Below are 22,934 nucleotides of genomic sequence, written 5' to 3' on the forward strand. Positions count from 1 at the left end.
TAGCTGAGATTACAAGTGCCTGCCACCATGCCTGGCTAAATTTTTGTAATTTTAGTACAGACGGGGTTTCATCATGTTGGCCAGGCTGGTCTTGAACTCCTGAGCTCAGATGATCCACCTGCCTCAGCCTCCCAAAGTGCTGGGATTACAGGCATGAGCTACAGTGCCTGGCCCATGCTGCCTTCTTTCAGTGCTTTGTGCCAGCCATGCTCTGTCCTGCCTCAGGACCTTTGCATGTGCTGTTTTCTCTCCTGGAACATACTTCATTCTCCTCTTTGCTTCCTGAACTCATATTTATCCTTCAGATTTCAACTCTTTTCCTCAGCAAAGCCTCCCCTGGCCTCTGTCAAGGTTAAGAGGTGTGTGAAAGGCTCAGCTAGCACCAGGCACCTCTACTTGGGAGTGCTTGTCACAGTGGTGATTCTACATTCGTCCCTGTAATTATTGTCCATCTCCGCAACCAGACTTACAGCTCCAAAAGGGTAGGACCTGCAACCATCTTGTTAACTGCTGTATTCCCAGCAGCAAGTCCCATGCCTGGCACATCGTGAATTCTCTAAATATTTACTGAATGAAGAAAGGCTCCAAGACCCAGCTATCTCTGCAGCTGGGCCTACTCACCTCTTTATAGCCGAAGACAATGCGGCCGTCACGGTGCAGAGCTGCCTGGAAGGTGAAACTGCCCCTGTCTTCCCAGCCTTGGAGATAGACATGGTCCCACTGAACCACAAAGACTGTCCCTAGGGAGAAGAACAGAGACCCGGCTGGACAGGAGATCGTGCAAGGAGCAGGGCCCTACAGAAATGCCAGCCAGAGGGTGATGGCCACAGGTTGGGATGATGGGGAAGTTTGCAAATTTAAGGAGGCGGGAGCTGGGCAGCTCACTAAAGCAGCCTGGCTTCGGAGCAGCAGAGGAGCCAGAAGATCCTGTACTTGATCATCTCTTCCCCTTTCCTCCTTGGGAGTCTATTCTGACTCCTTGAGATAAAAGAAGGAGGAGTGTCTGTTCTTCTGGGTTCAGATGGGGTTCAAGGAACATCCTGGTGAAAGTAAGAAACAACAAAGGCCCCTAACATTTATTCTACCTCGACTAAGAGCCAAGCACTGTCGTTTTGTTATCTCATCAGATTCTTCTGGATGGCAGGCATTTTTGTCCCCATCTGACAGGTGAGAAAACTGAGCAGAGAAAGGTAGGTGGCCGCCTTGCTGTGGGACTGTGGGACTCTTGCCCTCTCTAGGCCCTGTGCTCCTCTAGAGGGCTGGACAAGGGATCCCTGGAGCTGGATGACTTAAATTCTGAGATCCGGTCTCACCATTGTCAAAGTACACAACTGTGGAGTTGTCGGAGTAGCCAGGGTTGAAGTTGGCCATCAGAGGCGCCACATACTGAGTAGCTGTGAGCATCCGATGGATCACATCCCCCATGAAGATGAAGCCTAGGGTGGGAGAGGTGCAGAGGAGTCACCAGAAATGGCCCAGAGGGGCCGCTCTGGGGGCCTTTTCCCCAAGGGCAACAAGGGCAGCGCGGGCGGAGTTGGAAGTGAGCCTGAGATCTCTGTCGCCCATCCCCATCTGGCGGGCTCTGGGTCTGGTGTATATGGAGCCGAAGGGCCCTAGACAGGGTCCTCCCTGTTCCTTCAGCGGGACACAGACTCTAGGGTGAGGGGGCAGGAAGAGGAGGCGACTCGCAGCTTTTCCCATCCCTGGGGAAGTGGGATGTGGAACTGAAGTGCAGCGATTAAAGACAGAAGCCTCCTATCAATAGGGAGCCTGGCCCCAGGAGCCCAAGCTCTCAGAGGGGTCTCCCTCTCCCTCTTATTCAGCGACTCCGGGACACAGGGCTGTCCACAGTGACTCGTGCTGGCCCGAGGAGACGCACACACACACGCACATGAGCAGGTCAGTTGATGCAAGCGGGATGCTCTGACGTCCACTGACCCCCGCTCCTGAGAATCAGGCTCCTGTTAGAACCAAACGTGCCTTCCTCCCATGTCATCTACACAACCCTGTCTCCAGTTTGCCACCCCTGGGAGGGCCCCTGAGTTCGGGCTGAGGTCTCCAAACCCTCCCCGGGGCCCCACGATGTGGCCTTACCTCCAGTTGCTATGGTGATCTGCCGCAGAAGATGCCCGTAGAAAGGGAAATCAAAGGACAAGACCACTCTCTGCAGGGGATGGGAGAAGGTCAGCATGCCCTGGGCACCCACACTGCCTCACACTTGTTTGGACAGAGTGGGGAGCAGGCATGCCCAGGGCCACTACTGGGCACCCCAACTCTGGCAAAGTCCCATGGGAATCCCTGGAAGGTACCTCCCAGGTCACAGACCTCGGGCCACAGCCACGCCCACTGACCAGGCAGGGTGGGTTGGCCCCCGGCCTCCCAGCCCAGAGAAGCACGGCTGGGGACTGGGGCACTCACCGAAGCCTGCCGGTGGGTGTTGGAGAGTATTGTGTGGATCTTCACTTGGCTCCGGTTGGCCTCGGCCACATCTACCCACAGTTGCCGGCTGCGGGGCTCACTGGGGCCATAGAGACGGGACACATAATAACTGTGGTTGTCCTCCTGCCAGCACCAAAGATAAAGCCCACAGGAGGCGTGAGTAGTCAGCATTCCAGGAATCACCCTCTGTCCTTCCCCACTCAGACTTCCGGGTACAGGAAGTCACCACCCTCCCAGGGCGCTGGACCTGTGGCCCCGAGGGCCTAGGACCCCCTGGGTTCCCCCCTGGCCCCAGACAGCTCACTAGCTGGCCCCTAGGAGTACCCCAGCAGGCCTGGCCACAGTCAAATCCACACCTGCTGCACTCACGCTCAACCCTCCTGATCCCAGACAAGCCAGGAGGCTGGCAGCCCCTGAATCCCTTCAGACCATGACCAAGGCTGAGCTTGGCTTGGGGCATGAGGGAGGAACAGACAGGATGGCCCCAAACCGGGCCCTTGTTTTCAGGGAACTCCCAGGCCAAGGGAGAGTCATAGTCCCTGCCCTGGAAGAATACCCTATGTAATGGAAAAGAAAAATCTGAGCTGGACGTGGTGACTCACACCTGTAATCCCAGCAGTTTGGAAGGCCAAGACGGGCGGATCACTGGAGGTCAGGAGTTCGAGAACAGCCTGGCCAACACGGTGAAACCTTGTCTTACTAAATATACAAACATTAGCCTGGCCTGGTGGCACACGCCTCTAATCCCAGCTACTCGGGAGGCTGAAGCACAAGAATCACTTGAACTGGGGAGGCGGAGCTTGCAGTGAGCCGAGATCGCACCACTGCAGTCCAGCCTGGGCGACAGAGTGAGACTCTATCTCAAAAAAAAAAGAAGAAAAATCTGGATCTTAGAAGGCACCAGTCTAAAGGAGGAGGCTGCCTCTTGATCCTGGGGAGTTGCCAGTCTGGAATGGGACTTGTATAAACACAGGAGCACAGACCCTCAAGCAAAGCTGATACAGAACCCAGAGCCCACACAGTATCACCACAGGGGTGGGAAGGCGAGAGAAGCATCAGGGATTCCTTCCAGGCATACCTCTGAGCCTTTGCTGTGTGCCTGATGGAGATAAAATGAAGAAGCCAGAACGCTGTGGGCTGGGGGTTCATTCTGCAAGGCTCTCCTGCAGAGGAGCACTTGGGCCGGGGTTTAAAGGAGGCCAGAGAAATGGTTGGCAGAAAGACTTAAGAGCCAGAGAGGGGCGATGTGGAAGCACTTCCTGGAGCCGGCCCAAGAGCGCCAGTTGCAGGAGGAAGGCAGGCAGGGCAGGCAGGTTCCCTCGGCAGCCACCGCCACAGAGATAGGGCTGCGGACCGGTGAGGAGCCCTGGGTCATTAATCAGGCTGCCCAGTGGTGGTGGTGGCAGACACAGCAGAGCAAACGACATTCTCCCTGCCAGGCTGCCACCTGCCCAGCCGGCCCTTGCCCTGGGCCCAGCATGAGTGGGGACAAGGGGTTCCTGCCATCCTCACCTGCCAGAAGGCACTCTGCTCTTACGACAAGTGACACACTCTGGGGACCTGGGGTCGGGGAAGGCCGGGGGAAGAGGAGCAGATAAAGCATGGTTGGTTGGTGTCAGGGGCTATTCCCTCTGCCACTGCCCTCCCTTCCTGCCTCCAGACGGCCCATGCCTCCACCCATCCTCAGCAGGGCAGTCAAACCAATCAAAAACACCTCTCTGTTCACAGGCTATCCAGGGCTCCCTCAAGACACTGTCCTCCAGACAAAAACCAAAGCTCTTAGGCTGGCGTGCAAGATCCCACCATGAGCCAGCCCCAGCCTCTCTCTAGCTCTTTCTCTCTCCTCTCACCACCTCGTGCATCCTTGTGCACCCACCCCTGCAGACCAGACTCCCCTGACGGCCTCAAGCCATCAGTGGTCACTCGTGCCACTGCCCACGCTGGTCCTCCTGTCTGGAATGGCTGCCCTTCCCTTCTCCCTTTGGCAGATTCCTAGTCATTCAACACTCAGCTTAAACTCTGCCTTCTTTTATTTTTGAGACAGAGTCTCGTTCTGTCGCCCAAGCTGGAGTGCAATGGCATTTCCTCGGCTCACTGCAACCTCCACCTCCCGAGTTCAAAAGATTCTCATGCCTCAGCCTCCCAAGTAGCTGGGATGACAGGCACACGCCACTATGCCTGGCTAATTTTTGTATTTTTAGTGGAGACGGGGTTTTACCATATTGGCCAGGCTGGTCTCGAACTCCTGACCTCAGGTGATCCACCCACCTCAGCCTCCCAAAGTGCTGGGATTACAGGTATGAGCCACCGCGCCTGGCCAAACTCTGCCTTCTTATCGGCCTTCCACCCCTACCTCCCCAATGACCTCCACCCCCTGGAAGTGGCCTCCACCATCCCTTATTTCAGGGGGTCCTCAAGGGGTGACTCATGTGTACTATTTGCAAGAGTCACATGGGGCCACTCTTGTTGGATTCCTGGTTTTACTCATAAAGCCACCTGGTAGGGGGCTGCCCTGATGCCACAGCCTCTGGGGTGAGGGCCAAGGATGCTGCTTCCCATTGCTGCCACAGCCACCAGCCCTGGAGTTTCGGGAGGGTACCCAAAGGGGGATGCACTGCTCTCCAGCTCTGCCTACAGGCACTGAAGCCACTGCTTCTGCCCAGAGCTCTTGGCCTCCCTCAGGAAAGCAGCTCCCTCTGTTTCTGCCCCTTTCCCCACCCTCCAGGAGACCTAATGCTTCATCTTTTTCCTCGGTTTCTGTCTCTCCTATCTCCACCCATCTCTGCTGGAGATCCCATCTCCATTTAAAAAAAAAAATCACCCATCAAAAAAACAAAGCTCCCTGCATAGCAATCTGTGCAGAGAGAGCTGCGCAAAGGAAGAGTCCGATGGCCGCCTCCCAGCCTGCTTCCTGGATTCACTGGTGAGCAGTTTTTATTCCACTTCCAAGCAAAAAAAATATAAGGGGCCCTGCCCAACACTGTACATCTGATAGTCTGCAGGACCCCAACTCTGCAGCTGGTTATGGTTCTCCTGGCACCACCTGCCACGGCCATAGCTACAACTCGCCCTCTTCCCCCGAATTCAAACAAAAAAGTGGTTTATATTAAGAGACATCAGTTAGCTTAAAAATTTGCCTGAAGAAAGGAAACCAAGTTTAGATGCTATTCAGCCCATCTTTTATTATTATTATCATTTATTTATTTATTTATTTATTTGAGATGGATTCTCACTCTGTTGCCCAGGCTGGAGTGCAGTGACACAATCTCAGCTAACTGCAACCTCTGCCTCCCGGGTCCAGGTGATTCTTATGCCTCAGCTTCCCGAGTAACTGGGATTACAGGTGTGCGCCACCATGCCCAGCCCAGCCCATTATTTAAATGTCTGTTTGCCCCTGAACTATGAGCCTCTGACGGGCAGGGATGGGCAAAGTCACCTCTGTGCCTATATGGCTCAAGGTCCCTCACTTCCTCCGTGCTTAGGAAGTGTTTGCTGGAGGTGGGGTGAGGGGACCAGTGCTTTGCAATGTGTTAAAATTGGGGAAATAAACTTGCCTCCCTAAATCCTGGGCTATCTTATGATCTGTGGGTGAGGGGAAAACGAGTGGCCCACCTTAACACAGCCAGCACCAGATAGCCCTTCCATCCTTTTGCATGCTGTAGTGGGTTTCAACCATGTCACCCAAAATGATATGTTCAAGTGTGCACCTCTGGTACCTATGAATGTGACCTTATTTGGAAATAGTCTTTACAGATGAATCGAGTCAAGATGAAGGCAGACTGGATTAGGGTGGGCCCTAAATCCAATGACTGGTGTCTTTTTGTAAACGAAGAGGGAGATGTGGATACAGAGACACAGAGGAGATATAGGGAGGATCCCTGTCGCAGTGAAGGCAGAGATTGGAGTGACGCTGTTTACAAATCAAGCACACTAAGGATTTCCAGGAGATCCAGAAGCTAGGACAAGACAAGCAAAGATCCTTTCCAGGGGCCTCCAGAGGGAGCGTGGTCCTGCTGACACCTTGATTTCAGACTTCTGGCCTCCAGAACTGCAAGTGAATAAATTTCTGTTGTTTTCAGCTACCAAAATTGTGGTAATTTGTTCTGGCAGCCCTAGGAAAGGAATATCCGTGCCACAGATGTGTGTTACCGTGGCCCGGTTGGGACAACCTGAAGTTGTTTTCCCTGTTCCACGTCATCCCCTTGCTTAGGCCATTCTGTGGCTTCCCAGTTGCACTCAGAACAAAGGTCACACCCCTTCCGCCATTCCCTTCTCTTCTTTACTAATAGAACATTGATTTTGCATTGAGCACAGTGGTTCATGCCCGTAATCCCAGCACTTCCAGAAGCCGAGGCTGGAGGATCACTTGAGGTCAGGAGTTCAAGACCAGCCTGGGCAACATAGTGAGACCCTGTCTCTACAAAAAATACAATAAAATAAAACAATTAACTGGGCATGGCTGTGCATGCCTATATTCATAGCAACTCAGGAGGCTGAGGCAGGAGGATCCCTTGAGCCCAGGAGGTCGAGGCTGCAGGGAGCTGTGATTGGGCCACTGCACTCAGCCTGAATGACACAGTGAGATTCTGTCTCAAAAAAAAATTGATTCTGTAGCAACCAGCAATGTAGCCATCTAATAAACCTCATTCCCTGGATGTCAAGGATTACCATGTGACACAGGCTGGCTCGTGATATCAGCTGAAGGTTCTAGTGGAGCCTTTTGAAAGAGGTCAGATTTGACTGCTTGTCCCTCTTATCTTTGCCCTTCTTCTTCCTGCCTGGAATGCAGACATGATGGCTGGAGTTCCAGCAGTCATCTTGTGAGTATAAGGACAAGAGCCACACTGTAAGGATGTTGAAGTAGAGAACTAGATGGAGCCTCAGTCCCTGATGACATGCTGGAGGGCTCCTCCTTAAGTCCCTGGATTTAGCTCTCTGTTACATAGAAACACAAATCCTTCCCCGTGTGTGGTGATCTGGCCCCGACTCAACACCTCCTTCTCTCTCCTGCTTTCTTGTTCTGGGAATCACCACACAGTTGTCTGTCTCAGGACCTTGGTGCTGCCTGTGCCTCAAAATTTCTTCCCCTTCCCTATTCAGGAGCTGACCCTTCCTCACCCATCCAGCCTCAGCTCAGGAGTCACTTCCTTGAGAAAGCTTCTCTGATTCCCTGTTGCATTCCCATCACACCCGGTGCTTCTTTCTCCTGGTATTTTGCACACTTGTGACAATTTACTTGGATTTTATACACATCTTCACATCTGCCTTTCCTGTAAGATCATAAGACCTCAAAAGTAAGGTCAGCCTTTATCTATCATATTTAAGCACAGAGTATGTGTTCAATGGAGGATTTGTTGAGCAAAGAATGACCACGAAGTATAGCTGCCTGTTTTACGGGCACCACTACATATTCTGAAGCCCAGGATAGGGTCATTTTACGAAACAAAGCAGGACAGCTGCAGATGCTAAACAGGTGCTCTCAGGTAAGTCTCAGAGTCAACTGAATACAGCTTCCACTGGGAACCTGAGCAGGCCAGTGTTTAAGACAGTTGCTTTGAGGCTCGGAGAAAGGTCTGGTTTCAATCAGCCTACTTCCTGGGCCCCGCACAGCGAGAGCTTTCCCCAAACCTCCAGGCGTCTGAAATGAGTGCCCGGGACAGAAGCCACACTCTGCAGTTGTGAAGCCCAAACAGATACTGACATGTCTCTTGCCGCCTCAGCTAAGACTGCAAAGGGTGAGATTCCTGGGAATGCATCTTCCTGGCCCGTTGCTCCAAGTTCTCTGCTTCAAAGCAAAAACAAGCGGTCTGATCCAAACTAGTGCTGCTCTGCAGAGAGGCCAGGCCCTGTGTCACGTGCCTCAGCTCTGACACCTGGATGAATCTTGGACTCATTCTTGGAGTTCCCAATGATCCCTGCAATGGCACCTCTTAACTGACACAAAGCTTTCATCTATTCTGACTCAAGAAGAGTCAGAAATGAAAGGAGCTGCTGCCTCTAACTCCTAAGCTGATTCTCTCCAATGAGTCAGCAGATCCCAGGGAGGGCTACAGCCTCGAAGCCTAACGATGCCCTACTCAGGCCAGCGAGGGTGAGGCCAAGCTCTGCTTCAGGCCTCAGAAGTGCCAAGTACAGCTGGCCTGCCAGGGGAAGGACTGGCTCAAGGGCAATGCCATGCAGAATCTGCTGCAGGTCCCAAACAGGCCCAACAGACTGCCCTCCTGGCACGCCTGGCTTCTATTACTCCAGGACAGTGAAGCCAGGAGCCATATCTACTCAGCTCTGGCTGAGAGTGGCCACAGAGTGATGGGTGAGGCCAAAATGCGCCCTGGAGGGAGGGGGTGACTTACAGTGGGATCACTCCTGGGCAGAGCCAAGCACGAAGCCTGCAGGGGAGCATTTGGGAGCATGGGAGGAAGGTGAAGGGAAGCTGGCATTTGCTGAGTGGTAATGGGAGAGTGCTGGGCATTTCATATTTGTTACTGCAGGGCAACCCTAGGAGGTGAGCACTCATATTAGTCCCATTTCCTCAGTGGGGAAACTGAGACTAGAAATCATGTAACTAGGCCAGGCGTGGTGGCTCATGCCTGTAATCCCAGCACTTTGGGAGGCTGACACAGGGCAGATCACCCTGTCTCACCAAACAAAAAATAAAAAGAAATAATGTAACTGTATGAAACCAGGTCGGTTCCACTCAAAGACGGTGACCTTTCCTCTATCCACTGTCTCTGAGATCTTAAAGCAACAGCCCTCTGGGAAGGTGACTTAGGCCACCTACCAGTCATTGGTTACAATCTCAATCAGAAGGACTACTGTCTGGAGGTTGGAGCTCAGGGATGGTAGTGTATTCATCTCGCCCCCAGAACCTCCCTAGTGCAGGGCCTGGCACCTGGTATCTCGTGGGTGTTCAGCATCTACCTGCCAAATGAGCTGAATAACAAGGATTCTGCAGCCAGTGGTGTCAAGACTGTGCTGAGAATGTGCAGTGTGGTTCTGACAAGGACAGCGTCCTCCCCCATCTCCAATGGCAGGTGACACAAAAGCCACTTGTGGAGGAACCAGCTACCTCCTCTGGGAATCCAAGCCCATAGACAGCATTCCCAAACCTGGGACATCCTGGACACAGGAAGGTGTCTCTGGATTCCTCAATTTCTTTTCTGAGGAAGTGAAGCCAACACGGGAGATACCTTCGGGGGCAAGGAAGAGAAACCCAGGTTGAACCCAGGTTCAACACGAAGGACTTGTGTTAGACCACGCGTCCGAGAGCCCGGCAGCAGGGCAGCAGGCGTGGAACATGGATGATCCTTGTGTCATCAGGGCGTTGTCCTAAGTGTGACTGCCTCCTGGTCCGACGAGGGCTTCCTTGTCGGGTTCAAAAGGAGAAACCTCGCACCAAGAGTGGAATGCAAGATCTTCCCTTCAGTCTGATGTGGCCCCGACTATTACAGGGCCAGGGCGTGCCAGATTGGTGCAAACCAGTCTACTTCCCCCAGGAACTGGGGATCATGGCTCCGCTAGGAATGGGGAATGGGAGTTGGGTGAGCAAAGGCCTAACATCAGGGTTGATGGGGAATGTGGCTCAATGACCAAGACTAAGCTGTTTCAGTCTTTCTTCTCTGCCACTTTCAGTGCGGGCTTCATTGTAAGGCTAGGCACCTTGTAGTGACGGGATGGCTGACAGTGGTGACTAGCCCTGGCTCATGGAAGACAGGCACAGCACACATCTCCCCGACCACTGAATGAACACGTGTGCTTCAAGATGGCAGGGCCAACCTGGGCCCCCTGCCACCTCTGGACTAGGGAGCCCTAGATGCTAAACAGCTTCCACCTAGACCAAACACCAGCTGGGGGGTAGGGTTATCTAGGAACCCAAGATCCCATTCCTATTGTGCAAGGCTGTAAGGTAAAATATATGTTGAAAAGTCAACTACAATGTCCACTTGCCATCTGAATCCAGCCAATGAACCAGTACTCTCAAAAGACAAGAAGCACTTTGGGAGGCTGAGGCAGAAACATCGCTTGAATCCAGGAGTTCAATACCAGCTTGGGCAACACAGTGACACCCCCCAAGTCTACTAAAAAAATGCAAAAATTAGCTGGGCATGGTGGCACGCACCTGTAGTCCCAGCTACTTGTGAGGCCGGGGCAGGAGGATCGCCTGATCCCAGGAGATCAAAGCTGCAGTAAGCCATGATTGCGCCACTGCATTCCAGCCTGGGCAACAGAGCAAGACATTGTCACAAAACAAACAAAACCAAGAGACATGCCTTTTACTTTCTGGAAGCAGAGCTGAGTAAAGGGTTTGATTGGCCAGAATCCTCCAATCTGTCCACATGCCCAGGGAGGTGCAACAATTCTGCCAACCACTCAGGCCTTGGGGAATGAAAAAGAAGAGCCTTCAGCTGGGGCACGGCTGCTCCACTGCCTGTATTGTTTGTCTCCATCCAGTTCTTTATAAGGCCAGAGTTTACCCAGGTTCCTCAAAGCTGAGCATCAGTGATGCAATTAAAGCTATTGCCACCTACCCAGGGCGTACTAGAACCAGTCCTTTTAATCTAGAATTCCTTAATTCCTTCCCTCTTTCCTTCCTTCCTTCCTTCCTTCCTTCCTTCCTTCCTTCCTTCCTTCCTTCCTTCCTTCCTTCCTTCCTTCCTCTCAATCTCTCTTTCTTTTCGTTTCTTCTTTTCTTTCTTTTCTTTTCTTTTCTTCTTTTTTGAGATGGAGTTTTGTTCTCGTCGCCCCGGCTGGAGTGCAATGGTGAGATCTCGGCTACTGCAACCTCTGCCTCCTGGGATCAAACGATTCTCCTGCCTCACCCTCCAGATTCTCTGGGATTACAGGTGCATGCCACCACGCCCGGCTAATTTTGTGTTTTTAATAGAGACAGGAGTTTTACCACGTTGGCCAGGCTGGTCTTGAACTCCTGACCTCAGGTGATCCACCCACCTTGGCCTCCCAAAATGCTGGGATTACAAACATGAGCCACCATACCCGCCTAGTCTACAATTTGTGATGCTCCTGAAACATCAATGTTGTATGGAGCCCTGCTAACTAAAATTTCAGGCGTGGCATTATATTTTAAATAATATCCTTGTACCAGACATTGTACATAAAAACCTTGTACAGTTTTAGGATGCTCCATCCCCATCCCAAGGATGTCTGCCCCCCACGCATAGGCCCTGCTGAGTTGACTACACCCATCACAGTCTCCCACATAACCCTGTGCTTCCTCAGACTGATTGGACATAGGTAGTCACATGATTCAAAAGTAGCTCATCTCTTGGAAGCCTACAATCTACAGCTTGTGCAGCCTGAGCCAATCAGATCACACCCACCCCCCCACACACAGGGTGAAACTGGGAAACTGAGAAGCTGGCGGCAGGAGAGCTGAGTTGAAAGATCATGGAGACTTAGGAACTGAAACCATTGAAGATGAACAGGGTCTGTGAGAAAAAAAGAAAAAAAAGAACTGAAACCATCTTGAGCTGTCTGCAGAAGACTTCTGATCCACAGAAAGGCAAAGGCAGACCTTACATACATCTGGCTTCAATAAACATATGATGAATTAATGAAAAGGAGGCAAGAACTGGGGGAGGGGACCTGGTTCCCAACAGTTTTCCAGCTTCCTTGAGGTCTGGCTGTCCTTCATGTCCAGCCCTTGGGTCTCCCATGATCGTCTTCTGCACCCTCGCGATAATCCTTCTGTGTGGGACAGCTCAAATAGCTCCTCAGAACCAAAAGGACCTTAAATAGAATAGCCTTGCTTAGGAGGTGATCAGAGGAAAAACCTCCAGGGTGAGCCCAGGCAGTCCTTAATTGATACAGACAGCAAGAATCTGAGCCGGGCGCGGTGGCTCACGCCTGTAATCCCAGCACTTTGGGAGGCTGAGGCGGGCGGATCACGAGGTCAGAAGATTGAGACCATCCTGGCTAACACGGTGAAACCCTGTCTCTACTGAAAATACAGAAAAAAAAAATTAGCCGGGCGTGGTGGCAGGCGCCTGTAGTCCCAGCCACTCAGGAAGCTGAGGCAGGAGAATGGCGTGAACCCAGGAGGTGGAGCTTGCAGTGAGCAAAGATCGCGCCGCTGCACTCCAGCCTGGGCGACAAAGCAAGACTCCATCTTATAAATAAATAAATAAATAATAACATAAAAGATGCCTTAAAAAAAAAAAAAAAGGAATCTGAATGAGCCCACCACAAAGCAAGGATACATGTTTGAGATTATGAATATGCTAATTACCGTGATCTGATCACTATATGTTATATGTATTGAAACATCACTATGTACCCCATGAATATGTACAATTATTTGTCAATTAAAAAATTAAATTAGATCGGGCGTGGAGGCTCAGGCCTGTAATGCTGGTACTTTGGAAAACCAGGTGAGTGGATCACCTGAGCTCACGAGTTCGAGACCAACCTGGGCAACATGTTGAAACTACCATCTCTACAAAAAATACAAAAACTGGCCAGGGTGATGGCGTGCACCTGTAGTCCCAGCTATGCAGAGTCTGAGGCAGGAGAATCGTTTGAGCCTGGAAAGTTGAGGCTGCAGTGAGCCAAGATCGCGCCACTGCACCCCAGCCTGGGCAACAGAGTGAGACCCTGTCTCAAAAAAAAAACTGAGTTTTGGCCGGGCGCGGTGGCTCAAGCCTGTAATCCCAGCACTTTGGGAGGCCGAGACGGGTGGATCACGAGGTCAGGAGATCAAGACCATCCTGGCTAACACGGTGAAACCCCGTCTCTACTAAAAAATACAAAAAACTAGCCGGGCGCAGAGGTGGGCGCCTGTAGTCCCAGCTACTCGGGAGGCTGAGGCAGGAGAATGGCGGGAACTCGGGAGGCGGAGCTTGCAGTGAGCTGAGGTCCGGCCACTGCACTCCAGCCCGGGCGACAGAGCAAGACTCTGTCTCAAAAAAAAAAAACAAAAAAAAAACTGAGTTTCCAGCCATAATGGGAGGGGAGGTCAGACACACCTCATTGTAACCCCTCCCTTTTGCAGTTCAGACACAATTGACCAGCATTAATGTTAAAATAGAGATCAGAAGACAGACAGAATGGACTCAGTGGCAATATGATATCAAATTATAAACAGGACCTATGGCCATGACAGGCATGGGTTAAATCACACACCCCTGCAGGCCACTCTGACCCGGCGCTTTTTTGTTTTGTTTTGTTGTTTTTTGAGACGGAGTTTCTCTCATGTAACCCAAGCTGGAGCGCAATGGCACCATCTTGGCTCACGGCAACCTGTGCCTCCCAGGTTCAAGTGACTCTCCTGCCTCAGCCTCCCGAGTAGCTGGGATTACAGGCGCCCGCCACCACGCCCGGCTAAATTTTGTATTTTTAGTAGAAACCAGCCTCAGGTGATTCACCCACCTCGGCCTCCCGAAGTGCTGGGATTACAGGTGTGAGCCCCCGCGCCTGGCCTGACCCAGCATATTGAGTCTTGCTCTGACGTATCACATGACATATCAGGTAAGGCATGAGAGGATGTGACTCTGGCAGATCATATGACACATGGCGTGATATGATTGGCAGATCACATGATGATTAGCAAACTTCTTTATCTTAAACATTCTTTTCCACTGAATCCAAGTTTTCTATTTTTATTTATTTTAGTTTTTTTTTTTTTTTTTTGAGACAGAGTTTTGCTCCTGTTGCCCCGAGTGGAGTGCAATAGTGTGATCTCAGCTCACTGCAACCTCCACCTCCTGGGTTCAAGTGATTCTCCTGCCTCAGCCTCCCAAGTATCTGGGATTATAGGCATGTGCTATCGCGCCCAGCTAATTTTGTATAATTTTGTATTTTTAGTAGAGACAGGGTTGGGATTACAGGCATGAGCCACTGCACCTGGCCAAACACCCAACTAATTTTTAAATTTTTTGTAAAGTCAAGGTTTCACCTTGTTGCCCAGTCTGGTCTCAAACTCCTGGGCTCAAGCGATCCTCTCATATCAGCCTCCCAAAGTGCTGGGATTACAGGCATGAGCCACTGCACTTGGCGTCTACTGACTCCAGGTTTTTGAACAAAGCCTTACTCCTTTAACCCACTGCAAATTAAAGAATCCCTGAACCCACCAATGACCTGTGAGCTCTTACTTCAAGATAGCTCGCCTTTTTGGGGCCAAACCAACATATAAACTCCATATATTAATTTATGACTTTGCCGGTAATTTGTGCTTCCCTAAAATGTATAAAGTAGAGTTGTCACCTGTCTCAGGATCACTTACTCAAGGCTTCTTGGGTTTGTGTTTTCTCCAGGCTGTGATCACTCATAGAGGCTCAGAATAAACCTCCTTGAAATATTTTACAGAGTTTGATTTCTCCGCCAACACCACCATGATTCTTCTTCTCTAAAGTCAAGCACTGCTAGCTTCTTGGCTGGCCACTGGGAAAAAGAGTCCCATGGCTTGGAATTCACCAACTCTGGGGACACTTCCCAACTGCCACCATAGGCCCCTTATCATGCTGCCACCCACATGGGCAGTTTTGATGGAGGAACCCCACCCATGGCAAAGACTAATAAATGCCTCCCGATAACCATTCTCTCCTTCCGTGAGTTGCAAAGGCTCCCAGTTATAGCTAGGCACACAAGCACACAGTTAAACCATATTTCCCAGCCCTCCTTATGGCTAGGTATGGCTATATGACTATGTCTGGCCAATGGATGATGAGCAGAAAGATTGCCCTTAATAAGAATGGGTGACTGGGTCTGGAGGCTCATGCCTTTGGGAGGCTGAGGCCAGCAGATCACTTGAGGCCAGGAGTTCGAGACCAGCATGGCCAACATGGCGAAACCCCATCTCTACTAAAAATACAAAAATTATCCATGTGTGGTGGTATCGCCTGTAATCCCAGCTGCTCAGGAGGCTGACACAGGAGAATCACTTGAACCTGGGAGGTGGAGGTTGTAGTGAGCCGAGATCATGCCACTGCACTCCAGCCTGGTTGACAGAGCAAGACTCTGTCTCAAAAAAAAAAAAAGAATGGGGACTGGGTGCGGTGGCTCACGCCTGAAATTCCAGCACTTTCGGAGGCTGAGGTGGGCGGATTGCTTGAGGTCAGGAGTTTGAGACCAGCTCCGCCAACATGTTGAAACCCCGTCTCTACTAAAAATATTTAAAAGTTAGCTGGGTGTGGTGATGCACACCTGTAATCCCAGCTACTCTGGAGGCTGAGGCAGGAGAATCACTTGAACCCAGGAGGTGGAGGTTGCAGTGAGCCAAGATCGTGCCACTGCACTCCAGCCTGGGTGACAGAGCGAGGCTCTGTCTCAAAAACAAAAACAAAAAAAAACTGGGGTGCCCTCCCTCTGCCTGGCTGGGATGCAGATGTGATGGCGGGAGCTGAAACAGCTGTCTTGAGCTACAAAATAGAAAGCACATGTTTTAGAAGGCAGAAGCGCAAGATAGCAGGAACCTAGGCCCCCAATACCACGGAGACACAACATCAACCCTTGCTTACTTATGCTCGCACTGTTACATGTGAGAGAAGAATAGGTTTCTCTCATAGCTAAGGGCCTTGTCACTTTGGCATCTGTTACAACAGCTGAACCTATATCCTAATTAATACAAGGCCCTGAGGGGTCTCTTCAGGCCACTCTATCCCAGGGTCTTGTCACTCTAATCCATATGGATGTGCTTCTTAAAAAGAATGCAGAGACCTTGCCTGGCAGTGAACCTTCCTTCCCAAGGAGTTCACACAATTCACAGCCCATTGCAGAAGCTCTGAACGGGATGACCTGACATCGCAAAGGAGCTCAGAGAGGGTTACGTGAGCCACGCCACTTGGCAAGTCCACCAAAGGGAATGATGTTTCCTTGAAATGTGTGCAAGAAACCCTGATCAATAATCCACATTTGTTTTGGGAGGCAGTGTGATGTGGATTTCAAACATTTTTGGTCCTGAAATCATTTCTTCCAATAAATCTTTCATAGAAGCTCAATACATCAATCACATCAAAGTAAAACCACGTTGGGAGAAGGACAGAGAAGGGTTGGAGCCCAGCCTGCTGTGCTACTTCCTTTTCCACCACCCTCCCTCCCACAGCAGCCCGTGAAGCGCTCGGGGTTCCATGGAGCACAATTAGAAAACCATTGCTCTAGGATCAAGCATATGGTCTGTGGAGTAAGACAGACCCAAGTTCCAAAATGGGCTCCATTATGTAATGGTTGGTGTCCAGCATTCCTCTCTTCTCTGAGGGTCAGTTCCCTCATCAGTGACCTTTCTTGCAAGGTTCCTTTTTTTTTTTTTTTTTTTTTTGAGACGGCGTTTCACTCCTGTTGCCCAGGCTGAAGTGCAACAGCCCCATCTCAGCTCACTGCAACCTCCACCTCTTGGGTTCAGGTGATTCTCCTGCCTCAGCCTCCCAAGTAGCTGGGATTACAGATGTGTGCCACCACACCAGCTAATTTTTGTATTTTTAGTAGAGACAGGGTTTCACCATGTTGGCCAGGTTGGTCTCAAACTCCTGACCTTAGGTGATCCACCTGCCTCGGCCTCCCAAAGTGCTGGGATCACAGGCGTGAGCCAACGCACCCAGCCTCTTGCAGGGTTCTTGAAAGGATTAGACAAAACATATCAACATGAAGCTCTTAGCCCGGTGCCTGGCCCACAGGAGGTATTTGAGAACTGGGAGCTATTACGCTGATTTGGTTGGGCCTTTCCAGGAAAGGGCTTGATTGTGGAGGCTGCCTCCTCAAACAACCCCCAGCTCCATCTGAAACGTCAGCAGTTACAGTATTTCTTCCACCTCAATTAGTCATGCCCGGAGGCCCGGCAGGCACTTGATTTCTGACAGCGGGGCAGCTTTTACCTTGGCTGAGCTCAAGACATTTCTGGACGGGAACTCTGGCTAAGCTGTCACAGTCGGCCCATCACCCGCCAGCCAACTGGCAGGAGGAAATGCTGGGGCAAGCAACCAAGGACGCCCTGCAGGGCTGCTAGAGAGACTTGGCCGGCCAGGCTGGTCAGGATGGTGCTGAGGCAGCTGGGGCCAACCCAGGAGGCATGGATGGGATTACTGCGGGGAGGGGACATCCTAGTCCCTGCTCTTCGATCGTAGGGCACACAAACCATGAGGCCTTACGAGGCCAACAGAAATGCATTCTAGATCCTGCTGTTCAAAGAGCATCCCTGGGCCGCAACATCAGCATCACTGGCAGCCCACTAGAAATTCAGATTCTTGGGCCCAACCCCAAGCCTGCTGAATCAGCATCTACCTTTGGAAGCACTTCCAAGGGGATTTTTTGGAAAGCACAGTTTCAGAGGTCCTGGTTCAGAAGTACCTTCTGTATCAACACGTCACTCATTTTTGTCCCTGAGGAGATGGTGGGTAAGAGCTCGGACTGCCTGGGCGCTGTGGCTCACACCTGTAATCCCAATACTATAAAAGGCAAAGGAGGGAGGGTCAGTTGAGGCCAAGAGTAAGAGACCAGCCTGGGCAACATAGGGAACCTCCATCTCTACAAAAAAATACGAAAATTAGCTGGATGTGGTGGGGCACACCTGTAGTCCCAGCTACTTGGGAGGCTGAGGTAGGAGGATCGCTGGAGCCCAGGAGGTCAAGGCTGCAGTGAACTATGATCATGCCACTGTGTTCCAGCCTGGGCAACAGAGCAAGACCCTATCTCAAAAAGATTTTTTATTTAAATTAAGTTAAATTGTGAAAAAGAGCTCAGGCTCTGAAGGCAGAAAGACCTGGGTTCTTGTCCTGGTTTTGCCACTTACTGGCTGTGTGACCCTGGATAGGCAGCTTCACCTCTCTGTTCCAGATAGCTAAAGAGAGACATGCCTGCCTCATCAGGTAGTTGTGTGGATTAAATATAAAGTCAGCCGGGCGCGGTGGCTCAAGCCTGTAATCCCAGCACTTTGGGAGGCCGAGACGGGCGGATCACGAGGTCAGGAGATCGAGACCATCCGGCTAACACAGTGAAACCCCGTCTCTACTAAAGAAAATACAAAAAACTAGCCGGGCGAGGTGGCGGGCGCCTGTAGTCCCAGCTACTCGGGAGGCTGAGGCAGGAGAATGGCGTAAACCCGGGAGGCGGAGCTTGCAGTGAGCTGAGATCCGGCCACTGCACTCCAGCCTGGGCGACAGAGCGAGACTCTGTCTCGAAAAAAATAAAAAATAAAAAATAAATAAAAATAAAAAATAAACATAAAGTCATACAATGAGGCTGGCACTCAGGAAGTGCTTATTTATTTATTTAGAGACAGAGTCTTACTCTGTTACCCAGGCTGGAGTGCAGTGCTGCCACCTCGGCTTACTGCAACCTCCACCTCCCAGGCTCAAGTGATCCTCCCACCTCAGCCTCTTGAGTAGCTGGGACTACAGGCACAGGCCACCACGCCCAGCTAACTTTGTTTATAATTTTTGTTGAGCCAGGGTCTCACCCTGTTAGCCAGGCTGGTCTCGAACTCCTGGGCTCAAGCAATCCTCCCTCCCTCCGCCTCCCAGAGTGCTGGGATTACAGGGCTGAAGTACAATGCCTGGCCAGGAAGCGCTCTTTTAATGTCCTCTGTTACTATTTTCTCTCACCTCATGTATCCATACAATAACCCCCAGCTGCCCTCTGGACATAGCCAAACTTCAGGTTGAAATAAACCCACACAGAACATTTGTCATCATGGAAATGCAGAAAATATGTCCCCTGGTATAACCCTGAAAGGGGAGATCCAGGCTAGACAAAGGGGCTCTGCATCTGCTGAGGGTCTGGGGTAGAGAGATGTCAGGGTGAGTGAGGCTGACCTAAGAAAGCCCTGGAAACAGGGCTTTGGATTAGGCTTGTACAGAGGATATGGACTGGCACTGGGGGTATTAAGATTTCTTAATACCCCTAACAGTTCATGGAAATGGAAAAATCATCCTATCCTGGCAATGACCCAAATGTGGGCTTTTTGAGGGATTGTGATAGGGTAAATATAGACCATACAGCCACAGAGAATTAGGACAAGGACAGACAAAAACAAAAACAGGCCTTTCCCATCCCTCATCTGGTCCCATGCTGGCCTATTTTCTTCTAGTGTTTTTTCATATGTATGTTAATTTCATAGTCACAGTTCTGCTGATCATGCAGTTTCATGGACCGCTTCTGTCACATTTCATGATATGGAAAGCAGCTTTTGATGGTAAACAAGGTATTTCCAAACATCATTTGTAACAGCTGCATGACAGTCCACTCAGGAGAAAACCCACAATTTTCTTCACTATTTCTCTTTTATTGGGCATTTAGGTAGCTTCCAATTTTGATGCTGTCATAAATACTACTGTGATGAACTTGATGCATTTTCCATATCTTGGATGACTTCCTCTGCTTCATAGTCTTTGGTATAAAGCAATGCTTCTCAAACATGAGTACGCATGGGCCCGGCACGTACTCACACCTGTAATCCCAGCACTTTGGGAGGCTGAGGCAGGTGGATCATCTGAGGTCAGGAGTTCGAGACCAGCCTGGCTAACATGGTGAAACTCCGTCTCTACTAAAACTATAAAAATTAGCCAGATGTGGTGGTGCATGCCTGTAATCCTAGCTACCTGGGAGGCTGAGGCAGGAGAATCGCTTGAACCTGGGAGGCGGAGGTTGCAGTGAGCCAAGATCGCACCGCTGCACTCCAGCCTGGGCAACAAGAGCAAAACTCTGTCTCAAAAAAAAAACCAAAAAAACAAACAAAAATGAGTGTGCATGTGAATTACAGTAAGCCCTCACTTAACGTTGTTGATGGGTTCTTGGAAACTTTGACTTTAAGCAAAGCAATGTATAATGAAACCAATTTTACCATAAAGTAATTGATATAAGCAAGAGTTAATTTCCTAGGGCATATTTCCAGTTGCTTCTAAATAAAGTCAAACTGCTAAATAAAGACCAAAACACTTCTAATATTAAACAGACATAAATGTGAGTTATGCAATACATACATTTTAAAAAGGCTCATAAAAACAAGTTAGGATAATTATTTACCCAATTATTCTGGTTCAGGGTCTTTGGTGGCTGGAACCTATCCCAGCAGCTCAGGGCACAAGGCGGGAATGGACTCAGAGGCCATTCCGTCACAGGGCACACTCACACACATTCACACTCACTCATCCTGGGACAACAGACACACGAGTGAACCTGAGATGCACATCTTTGATATGTGGGAGGAAACTAGAGTACTCGGAGATGTGAAGGGAACATGCAAACTCCACACCAATGATGACCCCAGCTGGGAATCCATTTTTTTCTCATCAGCACTATAACAAAACAACGTCGACCAAAACTGTGTCATTGGAGGACCTGCTGTACCTGGGGGAATCAGATTCTGATTCTGCAGGTCTGAGGTCTCTGAGATTCCACACTTCCCACGAGCTCCCAGGCACTGCCAGTGCTGCCGGTCCCTTCCCACACCTTGAAGAGTATTAAGAATATGAAAGATAACACCTGAAGCTTCAAGGCCAGGAAATCCTCTTTTGTGACTGTAATCCTATTTTTGTACTTTCAGGTAAGGTCTGGGAGGGATCTTTCTAGTTAACTTTCTCAAGCCATCAGTGCATCTGATTTTTAGAACAACTCTGTGAGAAATGGTCAGTCCCACCTTACAGATGAGGAAACAGGTTTAGAGTTAAGACCCAGCAAGGATACCCACTGTCTGCCTCACCTGGGACCAGAGGAGGGTGAGCAACTGCCCCAGTTTACATGAAACTTAGGAATTTCCAGGATGCCAGACTGTCAGTATTAAAGCCAGGACCATCCTGGGAAACCCGGGATGGTTGATCTCCCTAGACCAGAGCCAAATTCCCAGTCGGCTCATACTTCTCACTCCCACTGTGTGCTAGGCCCTTAATGTACATTGCTGCACAAGACCTTTGCAATAACACTGAAGACAACAGCATCCCCATCAGACAATGAAGAAACGGGCTCCTGAGTAGGGGGACTAAGAAACTTGCCCAAGACAAAAAGACAAACGTTCTAATTAAAAAATTGGCAAGGGGGAAGAAATAGACAAATGGATTGAATAGACATTCCTCCAAAGAAGATAAAAATAAAGTCTAAAAGACATGGAAGAAAAGATGCCTAATAAGGCCAGGCGCCGGTGATTCACGCTTGTAATCCCAGCACTTTAGGGAGGCCCAGGTGGGCTGATCACGAGGTCAGGAGATGGAGTACCATCCCAGCTAACATGGTGAAACCTGCCTCTACTAAAAATACAAAAATTAGCCATGTAATGATGCATGGCTACTGTAGTCCCAGCTACCTCAAAGAGGCCAAAGCAGGAGAATGGCGTGAACCCAGACAGCTTGCAGTGAGTTTGATTGCTCACTGCATTCCAGAGCCTGGGCAATGAGCGAGACTTGTCTCAAAAAGTCGGGTGTGTTTTGTTCTGGGATCTCAGCACTTTGGGGGAGGCTGAGACGGTTGAGATATTTATGTCAGTGAGATCAAGACTATCTCCTGAAGTTAACATGGTGAAACCTGCCTCTGCTACTAAAAAGACAAAAAGAAATACGGGCTTAGGTATGGGGGCTCAGGTCTCAGTTACTGAGGCTACAGGAGATGGTGGCAGGACCTGGAGGTAGAGCTTCAGTGAGTTAGTAATCAGCCACATTGCACTCCAGCCTGGTGACAGGAGTAAACTTGAGTTCAGTGCTCACTATCAGTAATCATTAGGGAAAATCAAAAACCACAAATGAAGTGCCTTCCTTACACCCACTAGGACAGCAAGACAGTTTCTCTCTTTTCTCTCTCTCTTCTTTCTCTATATATATATATATTTTTGAGACGGAGTTTCACTTGTTGTCAGGCTGGAATGCAGTGGCTGCAACTGCTCACTGCAACCTCTGCCTCCTGGGTTCAAGCAATATCCTGCCTCAGCCTCCTGAGTAGCTAGGATTACAGGCGCACACCACCATGCCCAGCTAAATTTTGTATTTTTTTTAGTAGAGATGGGGTTTCACCATGTTGGCCAGGGTGGTCTCAAACTCCTGACCTCAAATGATACGCCCACCTTGGCCTCCCAAAGTGCTGGGATTACAGGCGTCAGCCACTGTGACCAGCTCTATAATTTTTTTAAAAAGGGAAAATAGCAAGTGTTGGCGAGGATGTAGAGAAATCAGAACCCTCATACATTGTTGGTGGGAAGGTAAAATAGTTCCGTTGCTGTGGAAAACAGTTTGGCAGTTCCTCAAAAAGTTAAACAGAGAGTTACCATATGACCCAGCAATTCCACTCCTAGGTATAGATCCCAAAGAATTGAAAACAGATAATAGCCAGGCACAGTGGCTCACACCTGTAATCCCAGCACTTTGGGAGGCCCGAGTGGGCAGATCACAAGGTCGGGAGATCGAGACAAGCCTGGCTAACATGATGAACCCCGCTGGCTAAAAATAAAAATCAGCCAGGCATGGTGGCAGGCACACGCTTCTTGTAGTCCTAGCTACTCGGGAGACTGAGGCAGGAGAATGGCTTGAACCCAGGAAGGAACCCTCTGGACTTGGAACCTCTGACAAAGCTTA

At 50.2% G+C, this 22,934-nt stretch overlaps 1 protein-coding gene across 3 annotated transcripts in view; it reads right to left on the minus strand.

Moving 5' to 3' along the window:
- Positions 1-22,934, minus strand: part of PLXDC1 (plexin domain containing 1) — an 86,290-nt gene that overhangs the window by 39,543 nt on the left and 23,813 nt on the right. For all 3 annotated transcript variants that reach the window (XM_021928288.2, XM_003912917.4, XM_009190486.4), the window contains exons 3-6: positions 2,419-2,562; positions 2,095-2,164; positions 1,314-1,436; positions 622-740 (exon numbers count right to left, since the gene is read on the minus strand). In XM_021928288.2, the coding sequence (XP_021783980.1) occupies positions 622-740; positions 1,314-1,436; positions 2,095-2,164; positions 2,419-2,562 (456 nt within the window). The remainder of the gene's footprint in view (positions 1-621; positions 741-1,313; positions 1,437-2,094; positions 2,165-2,418; positions 2,563-22,934) is intronic.

Source organism: Papio anubis, chromosome 17 (genome assembly GCF_008728515.1).
Source record: "Papio anubis isolate 15944 chromosome 17, Panubis1.0, whole genome shotgun sequence".
Classification (NCBI taxonomy): Eukaryota; Metazoa; Chordata; class Mammalia; order Primates; family Cercopithecidae; genus Papio; species Papio anubis.